Source organism: Anguilla anguilla, chromosome 8 (genome assembly GCF_013347855.1).
Source record: "Anguilla anguilla isolate fAngAng1 chromosome 8, fAngAng1.pri, whole genome shotgun sequence".
NCBI classification, from domain to species: Eukaryota; Metazoa; Chordata; class Actinopteri; order Anguilliformes; family Anguillidae; genus Anguilla; species Anguilla anguilla.
In genome coordinates, this window is record NC_049208.1 from 4765863 (window position 1) to 4776293 (window position 10431).

At 42.4% G+C, this 10431-nt stretch overlaps 1 protein-coding gene across 1 annotated transcript; it reads right to left on the minus strand.

Annotated features, from left to right (window-relative positions):
* Window positions 1-571: 571 nt before the first annotated feature.
* LOC118233138 (macrophage mannose receptor 1-like) lies at window positions 572-8052 on the minus strand. The gene is made up of 5 exons (XM_035428516.1): window positions 7772-8052; window positions 6703-6756; window positions 5223-5639; window positions 3144-3473; window positions 572-1174 (listed from the first exon to the last, which is right to left on the minus strand). Exons 2-5 carry the CDS (start codon window positions 6737-6739, stop codon window positions 822-824), a joined length of 1137 nt encoding a protein of 378 aa, XP_035284407.1. The 5' UTR covers window positions 6740-6756; window positions 7772-8052; the 3' UTR covers window positions 572-821.
* Between the last annotated feature and the right edge of the window lie 2379 nt (window positions 8053-10431).

The following is a 10431-nucleotide window of genomic DNA, read 5'->3' on the forward strand; positions in this document are numbered from 1 at the left end:
GTTTAGGGGTGTACAGGGTGTGTTTAGGGGTGTACAGGGTGTATATAGGTGTGTACAGGGTGTGTTTATGGGTGTACAGGGTGTATATAGGTGTGTACAGGGTGTGTGTTGCTATAGTATTATACAGAGTGTATATAGGTGTGTACAGGGTGTGTTTAGGGGTGTACAAGGTGTATATAGGGTTTGTGTTTCTATGGTATTATGGATGTACAGAGTGTATATAGGTGTGTACAGGGTGTGTTTAGGGGTGTACAGGGTGTATATAGGGGTGTGTGTTTCTATGGTATTATGGATGTACAGAGTGTATATAGGTGTGTACAGGGTGTGTTTAGGTGTGTACAGGGTGTGTTTAGGGGTGTACAGGGTGTATATAGGGGTGTGTGTTTCTATGGTATTATGGATGTACAGAGTGTATATGGGTGTGTACAGGGTGTGTGGTGCCGTGGTATTATGTATGTACAGAGTGTATATATGTGTGTACAGGGTGTGTGTTGCTATAGTATTATATAGAGTGTATATATGCATGTACAGGGTGTGTGTTGCTTTATTATTATATAGAGTGTATATATGCATGTACAGGGTGTGTGTTGCTTTATTATTATATAGAGTGTATATATGCATGTACAGGGTGTGTGTTGCTATAGTATTATGGATGTAAAGTGAGCTCCATAATGTTTCGGACAAAGACTTTTTTTTTTCTTCTTGATTTGGCCCCGTACAGCACAATTTTATATTTGTAATCAGACAATTCTCATGTGGTTGAAGTGCACACTCTCATCTTGCTGTAAGGGCATTTTTATATACTTACACACTAATCACAGTCATCCTAGACGCTTGCTGCAGATGAAGTTGAGCCTCTCTGTTTTAGGCAGACTGACCTGCTTTTGCCCGCCTCCGGATTCTATTGCCCCCGTGCGCCCGCACTCGCGCCCCCGGTCCTCCGAGGCCCAGCTCGGGTGGCACAACACGTCCCCGCTGACCCAGTGCCAGACCTGCAGGGCACAGGAGTACCGGACGCCCAGCCACACGTGAGCCGTGGTGGCATTCCGAGCCCGCCTCTTCACCCAGTGCTCCACGGTCTCCGTGGAAACGGAGACCAGGTCGTAATGGTGGCACCTGCAGTGTTCCAGGGCCTCGTCCCAGGTCTTATTTTCTTGCACCAGGATGAGGTTATCTGGGGGGGGGAGGGGGGAATGGAAAAGCAAGTATAGTTAGTGTAAAAGCAAAAGCGACAGAGTCAGATTGCAATTTACTCCGGGTTTTTTTTTTTTTGTGCTATCTTCAGCTCTAGGCTTGAATCACAGTTTTTGTTGTCTACAGTGCTGTCAGATATGATAACATTACATTACATTTATTTGGCAGACACTTTTATCCAAAGTGACATACAAGTGCATCCCAAAGGTCATTGTAACCCTAACTATGAAACACAGGTTCGATAAGGTACAATACTCATTTTGTACAGTTATTCATAGCCATGAACACATTAAGTCCAGTTCATACAGTGAACATTTCTCTAACCTAACCTATGCTAAGTCAAACTAGGAGGGGTTACAAGATACAACATCAGGACAATGATACAAAGTACAATATAAGTGCTGGATGGAGGTACATGTGTAGCATGAAAGAAAGGAAAATAAGCACAAAAAGGGTGAGATTTAGATTCAACGAAATGGGATTCCTCTGCTTTTGTAGTTTCTTAGCATTTAAATGGGCCAATTAAAGCAGTTGATTACACGGTTTAGTCACCTTAGCTGGTTTCTTGGGTCTAAAGTGGTCGCTGATGTTAAGGCAAAAACAATAACCACACACCCCCTGGCTCTCCAGGATCAGGAATGAAGATCACTAGGTTAGGCAGTAACAAGCGCAACTGGCTTTCCAAGCTACGTTTGTCTCTGCATGTCTATGTTGGTCACACATTTTTACAATGCTGCATCCAGCCCAATGTATACCCTTGTAGCACCTCATTTGGAAATGATCACGCTGGGAAAACCGGTTGCTGCTGCTTGAAATAGACTTTTAAACCAACCATTTGGGTTTGTTGCGAACGTAATGTGCACTACTTTGTCGTTAAACCATCCCAGATTTCATAAATCCAAATTTAACTCCCATAACTAATGCTGAGTCATTAACAAACTTCATTGACTTCTGCCAGCAGGTTCTATTGTTAATGACAGACTTAATTATTAACATTATGAAGAATTAAGAATTAACAAAATTTTCAGACCTTCTCCTGTTCTGCAGAGGTTCAGTCTTATAAGCATAAAGCTGATTGATCCAGGCTTAAATCGGCAGTTTTAAACCAAAAACAGACTAAAGCTATATTTTCCACTTACCTGTGCTATGTATCCATTTAAGATAATTCTTGGTAAAACCAACAAGTTTTTTTCTACATATCCGCTGCAGCTCACCTTGATACAACAGACCTCAATAGGTGCCAATATTGTGACGCTCAAAGTTCCAAAAAATTACATTAAAAAAGTCAATGGCAACCTCTCTTTCCAAATATAACGACACGGTTACTCATGAACATCCACAGAACATCCATGGTTTCACTGAAAACTACTTTCTCACGAAGAACACCAAATGTGTGTATTTGCGCAAAGTTTCAACAAAAGCATATGCCGGCATTATGGGGCACAGTGGTAACATTGGTTTAAAACATTGTTTCATGGAATATGCCCTTAACCCTTCAAGGGGTAAGATCACAGATATGTGATTAGAATGTTCTTAATTGAGCATTCTAATGCTGATGTAACAATAATTACCGGTGATTGAAAGCAATGGAGTTCTAGAAAACTCACTTACAATTTAGAAAAACATTCCAAAAAACCTACACTTCAATGGGTTATGGATTGGGTACTATCGTATGATTTTGTATTTGGTTTCTGAATGGAAGAAACGCTTCGTGGTAATTCCGTCGTTACTTTGTTTTTTTTTTTTTTTTGTTTGTTTGTTTTTTTGTTTTATATACTTTTTTTCCTGCCTGTACCGTCTCAAAAGTTCAGTTTTGTTGTCTTGCGTCCACCGGGATCCATCCGTGTGAACGCCGCGTACGCTCAGCTGCGGGATCCGTTGCTGGGATCCCGCAGCTGAGCCCGTGGTGGAACTGACCCCTGCAGCCGAGGACACACAGGTGTACTCACCTTCGTAGCAGAAGAAAGGCTTTTTATCATCGCATTCTTGTTTCACCCATTTTCCCGAGGAGAGCAGTACAGCAGTACAGTTCGAATCATTGCCATCACTTTCTGTGCTCCAGTTGCGGTATGAGGACTCGCTCAGGTCTGACCACTTCCAATCTTTGGACAGACCAATCCACCAATCCAGTTCGCTACCTTTCAGTTTTACTGTTATAATGTTGTTTTCAGTTTGGTTCTTTATATTAACCAGATCTGTATGTTTTTTTTGGCAGAAGAACCGAGCATCTTCCCAAGTCTTCTTTTCTCTAATCAGGATGTACTTGTCAGCGGAGCTTTCTGTAAAGACACATTAGATACATCACATTACAGGCATTTAGTAGACGCTCTTGTCCCGAGCGACTTACACAACTTTTTCAATAGCATTTACACTGCATCCATTTATACCGCTGGATATATACTGAAACAGTGCAGGTTAAGTACCTCGCTCAAGGGTACAATGGCAGCGTACTACCCGGGAATTGAACCTGTGACCTTTAGGTTATAAGACCAGCTCTTTACCCATTATACTACACTGCTGCCCATCTCTCTGTACTCACAAACAGTTGTGGCTGGCACTGCTGCTCTGATTTTCAGAGATTTTGCACTAGCTGGTGAACCACACTTTTCCTGGTGTGGTGCTATCACAGGTGACTAAGGGAATGCTCTTTTTGAAGTGCTTTTTGAAGGTTGAGGCCAGAATTTTGTTTAAACTTCCTTTCTGTTTTCTCTGTAGAAAAAATACTATACAAATGAATTTCAATTGAACTTAACACAGGTGAATGCAGGAGCGCTGTTATACTCCATAGATTGGTGGCAAATTTGAACTTGGGGGGTCATTTTTGACTAATCTAAGCTTTAATTCACAGACAAATTCAGTAACAAAACTGTGGCACACACTACCAGAATATATTGTGTTCGCACCGTCAGTTGACAGTTTTAAAACAGCTGAAAACACACGTACTTAGGTTGGCTTTTAATTAGCACTTTTGTTTTTATTATGGATTTTATGTTGGATATTATGTTCATCTTGTTTTATTTTAAAATTTTTTATTATTGTTATTTTATCTGACCATTCACCTATTTTATGTACACTGCTTATTGTGTGCTTTTTTATTTAATTAAAAAAATTCTTTAATTTATTTATTTGTTTGTTTTTATTTAAATTCATATATTTATTTCCATTTTGTAATTGCTTTTCTGTGAAGCGCTTTGGGCTGCAAACCATTGTACGAAACATGCTATATAAATAATGCTATTAATTATTATTTTCAGGCTGTCACAGTGAGGCTGGAAAACCTCCTGACCAATCAACTAAATTACCTGTTATGTCCCTCCGCCTCAGGTGGGGGCGCTGGCCGTTTGGACACGCGTGTGTCTTGTTAAAGTTAATTGTGAGCACCTGTGGCGGTGCCCTTTTAAGAAGCCTGGAGTCGGTTTCTCAAGAGATGGGACTTTTTTTCCTCACCTCTCGACCACGGCCGGGTCTTGATTTTATCTGGTGTTTTGCAGCTATTTTAGTATTTCTTTTTGTAATTAAATAAAGTTATTGGTTAGTTTTGGGAAACCTTGGTGTCAGCATCGCTTATGTTTGCGGGGGCTTTAAGAACAGCCAATAAGGAGGAGGGAGGTTTACTCCCAAGTCTCTTTAAGAATACAATCTCCACATGTCATTTATAGACGCAATATGACCTCCATACGCCCTTCACCAATGCAATTCAATATGGACGGAACACAGTCCTTGAAAATGGCACAAAGTTGCATTTGGTCTCTTTGCTCACAAAACATTTTATTTGTGTGTGTGTGTGTGTGTGTGTGTGTATGTGTGTGTGTGTGTGTGTGTGTGTGTGTATGTGTGTCTGGGACGGGGGGGGGGGGGGGGGGGGGGGGGGCTATATTGTTGACTGTAATTTTGCAAGCATATCTTACATTTTAAATGGTATAACATGGGCTTGTGAACATTGTCATTCTTGTAAAAAGAGTCTTTGTGTAATCAGACTATGACTGCTGTGTGTGTAATGATATTTTAAAACAGACACGCCTTCTCACCATTATAGCAGATAAAGTAGAAGCGATTGTCGCAGGAAAAATCGTGAAACCCCCCATCTCCCCTCATTGTTGCACAGCTCTCGTTTCCGTTATTATTGTTTGGTTCCCTGCTTGCCCAATTAAAAAAAAAAATTTCTTTCGCAGAGTAGAGACCTCTGTCTGCCAGAGACCACCGCCAGCGTCTTTGCAGTCCTATCCAAGCATCCGTATCACCACTCTGTGTTTGGTTCATAGTCCTCTGTGTTTGGTTCAGAATCCCCTGTGCTTGGTTCAGAATCCTCTGTACGTCCGTTTGGTTGTCTATGGTCAGCAGGTCGGTGTAGTTCTCTCTGCAGAAGCTTTGTGCTTCGGTCCAGTTCTTTGGGGTTTTCTCAAAGTGATACTGCTGAGAGTGGCCGTACCGCAGTGCACTGAGTCCTGTAGAACACACACACACACACACACACACACACACACACAGACACACACACACACAGACACACACAGACGCGTTTTCATTTTGATGCACTTGATTTCTGTACCCCCCAATGAGTAAGGAACTGGTCTGGTAACCTAAAAGTCACAGGTTCGATTCCTGGGTAGGACACTGTCATTGTGACCTTGAGCAAGGTACTTAACCTACATTGCTTCAGTATATATCCAGCTGTATAAATGGATGCAATGTAAATGCTATGTAAAAGTTGTTCAAGTCGCTCTGGATAAGAGAGACTGCTACATGCCTGTAATGTAATCATGCAGGATTTCACCTTGAAAATATTATAAAATAACCATGCTAAAGGCATATCTGGCTGCACTGATGACAATGATGCACTGGAAATTTCTGTCTTTACGTACTTTTGTGTACTGCGCACCTTTTACCTGTGTTTTTTATTCTAAAATGTGTTTGGGATGTTTCTAGGCGGGGCACTCTTTTCTGTGTGGGGAGGGGTGGGTGTGGCTGTGGTTTTTGGATCAGTTTCGGCAAAGTGTTTGACGCTAGCTAGCTAGCTAGCTGCAGCAATGACGGAAGAAGCCCAGATACAGCAATGCAAAAAGACAGGGCTCGTTCAAAAATTAGAGTTATATTACATTACAGTTAGCAGACACTCTTATCCAGAGCGACTTACACAACTTTCTTTTTTCTTTTTTAAAGAGCATTTACATTGCATCCATTTATACAGCTGGATATATACTGAAGCAATGCAGGTTAAGTACCTTGCTCAAGGGTACAATAGCAGTGTACCACCCAGGAATCAAACCCATGACCTTTCGGTTCCTTACCCTCTATGCTACAGTGCCGCTGAGTTGGAGTATGTGCAATAGAGCAATGGAGGTCCAGTGTTCTAGAACTCCATTGCTTTCAATTGTGAGTAGTGACTGTTACATCAGCATCGGAATGTTCAGTTCAGAACATTCTGATCACATGTTTGTGACCACACACCTTCCTGAAGAGTGAGATGCTGTGATGTCACATTCAGGTGTGACACAGAGATCCACTAACCTGAGAGCAGCAGGAACGCAAACACACTTTGCTTCATGACCGTTGGTTGGCAACCTGCAGAAAAGCAAGCACACGTGTACACACAGACATGTTTCACAACATAATCACTGTAACACAAGGAAGCACATGTGCACACTCACAGATTGGTAGTTGGCAATGATATTTTCTGGTATATGGTCTTTAGCTAAAGTTGCTATTTATGTGCATTAGTACTGGGTCTGTAGCTAAGGTTAGTAATTATATGTGGTGATATAGGGTCTTTACCCAAGGTTGGTAATTATGTGCACTGGTATAGTCTTTAACTAAAGTTAGTAATTACATTACTTGTGTGGTCAGAGGGAAAGTAGACCTTTATATGTAAATGACTGATTGACAGGTCTAGCACATGAACACAATATAACCATTCAAATTAGTGAGAATCTCATGTTTTAGAGCTGGGGTCCACAGTCTTATCCAGAAAGGGCCAGTGGGTGCACACACCTGATCCTGATTCTACTAATGACGGTGCTTAGCAATGACTCTAGTGATTGATTAGTAGAATCAGGTGTGTGCACCGACACTGGCCCTTTCTGGAACCCAAGCTCTAAAACATGAAAAGCACCTAATTAAGAAAAATGAACGACTTTTAAAAAATTCTGAGATTGCTGTTGAGGTTGGAATGAAAATTTTAAGAACCACTGTTCTAGTGCACGGACGAGCCCCGTGGTCCAGGGTCAGATCCTGACCATGTCACTGCAGCCAGTGTGCCAGTAAACAGCGTGTAGCCAGTATTATGCATTCCGAAACATTACATTACAGGCATTAAGCAGACGCTCTTATCCAGAGCGACTTGTATAACGTTATACATTGCATTGCATCCATTTATACAGCTGCATCCATTCTGAAGCAATGCAGGTTACGTACCTTGCTCAAGGGTACAACTACCTGGGAATCGAACCTGTGACCTTTCGGTTAGGTTATAAAAACCAGCTCTTTACCCATTATACTACACTGCCACCCACAAGAGGTAGACAAGAAACAAAAGGTAGACAGGACCGAAACATGCATCAAATGGAGAAACAGGACTGACCTCAAGACGTTCCTCTTCGAATGTGCGGGATGGACTTCAGTTTGTTTGATTCTGTCTGTTGGTCTGTCTGTCTATCTCTCTCTTAATGCCTCAACTCATTTCCCCCTCTGGTATATATGCATTCACTGTCCTCCGCATTTCCTAGTAACTGTACACCGGTGTATTTAATGCTTTGATCCCGTGTTCGTGCTTTGTGGCAAAATGCAAATTTATGTTTATTCCTGGTTCATACGGTTCTCAATCTGTCACTCAGGAGCTCATCACTCCTCTCTGACCCCACCAACATTCACCTGCATGCTCAGACAGGTGTACACCTGTACACACTCACCTGCAGTTAAACAGGCATACACCTGTACACACACTCACCTGCATTTAAACAGGCATGCACCTGTACACACACTCACCCGCAGTCAGACAGGCATACACCTGTACACACACCCACCTGCAGTCACAGGCATACACCTGTACACACACTCACCTGCAGTCACAGGCATACACCTGTACACACATTCACCTGCAGTCAGACAGGCATACACCTATATACACACTCACCTGCAGTCACAGGCATACACCTGTACACACTCACCTGCAGTTACAGGCATACACCTGTATACACACTCTCCTGCAGTCACAGGCATACACCTGTACACACTCACCTGCAGTTACAGGCATACACCTGTACACACTCACCTGCAGTTACAGGCATACACCTGTATACACACTCACCTGCAGTTAAACAGGCACACACCTGTACACACACACCTGCAGTTAAACAGGCATACACCTGTACACACACACCTGCAGTTAAACAGGCATACACCTGTACACACACACACCTGCAGTTAAACAGGCATACACCTGTACACACTCACCTGCAGTTAAACAGGTATACACCTGTACACACACTCACCTGAAGTTAAACAGGCATACACCTGTATACACATTCACCTGCAGTCACAGGCATACACCTGTACACACACTCACCTGCAGGAAACAGGCATACACCTGTACACTCACCTGGAGTTAAACAGGTATACACCTGTACACACACTCACCTGCAGTCACAGGCATACACCTGTACACACTCACCTGCAGTTACAGGCATACACCTGTACACACTCACCTGCAGTTTCAAAGAAAGGTGTAGAGCTGTTCTGCACCTCTGAGATATGCAAAACACACTCCAGGAAACGCGCAGCAGAGACAGCAAACAAAGACGCTCTTTCTGCGCCCTCTCTCCTGTCTCTTCTGCTTTCTGTACAGACATGCAAAACAAACTGTAGGCGAATGTGCAGGTCTAAACCACATCACATTCATCCAGGAAACAGGCAGACACACGTACAGCAGGCTGCGTGCGTGATAAGCCTCACTGGGCGAGAGAAAGTAACACCAGCACATCAACCCCTGCCTGCGTGTACCTGTTAGCCCTTTTGAAGAGTAGGCTTTTTGGAATGTTTTCTTTTCTTCTTTCAAAATTCTGTTCGAGAACTCCGCGGCTTTCTGTAAGCCAGTGGTGATTGTGACATCAGCGTCAGAACGTTCCGTTGAGAACATCAGGAGCCCCCTGCCCAGGAGGCCTTTCTTCCCAGTCCCCTGAAAAAGGCCATAGCCCTTTGGCTCGTCCTCTGCAAGACACTTAATTTTTTTTTTACTGAGATGGAAAGTCCCTCTTCCCCTTCTCATGGACACCGGACAAGGGAACCAAATTACAAACTAGCCAGCTAGCTAACTGTCAATGGTAGCCAGAAGCCAATAAAGCCCGACCCACTTTGAAAAGCACTGCAACGTTGGCCAAAGTACCATGTGCCAGAAGTATCAGGGTTGGGGCATTTCACCAAAAAAAAAAAAAAAAAAGCTTAAAAGTTGTGTGTAATTTCATTTTTTCTAAGCAATAAAACAAGTGGACTGACAATAACTTTAAAGCTCAATATCTCAATAGAACTGTAGAAATGGCAGATAAAATCCTGCAACTCTCAAAAAATTAATTTTCTTAATTGTAGTAGGACTAGTAGTAGCAGCTGTAGTACTAGTAGTCAAGAAATGTGTATTAAATATTTGTGTGAAGTCAACTGGACAGCATTATAGCACCACATTATACCCGTACAATACAGAACAATTACTACAGTGCTGATAATAATGAGTTTAATGATTTATAGCTGGTGAGGTTGGTAGTTATATACAGTTCTATACAGGATCTTTAGATGAGGGTAGTAAACATATGTGCTGGTGTAGGGTCATTAAACCAGCAGGAGAAAGGTCTAGCCCAGTCCTGGAATTAAATAAAACCAATACAATAAAATCTGCTGGTATTACCAAGCCTCTTTACTTGAGGCTTGGTAATTCTATATACTGATACACGCTGTAAAGCTGCAATTTTATGTTCTGCGTATTTAGCTTAGCTTGTTTAGCTACACTTCTAGTGCCGTCAGCGAGAGACAAAGGCCTTTGCATCACTCACTGCATGAAAAAAATCTATTAAAATCTATTCAAATTAGCACTACAAAAACACAATTCAAATAATACATAAATGAGGCGATGCAAGATAGCAACATGACAGACAACTCAAGAGCCGTACACATGGAACTGCAGCATCACACGCAGGTGTACACCTGTACACATTTACCTGCAGTCCCACAGGCAAGTACACACCTGTACACACT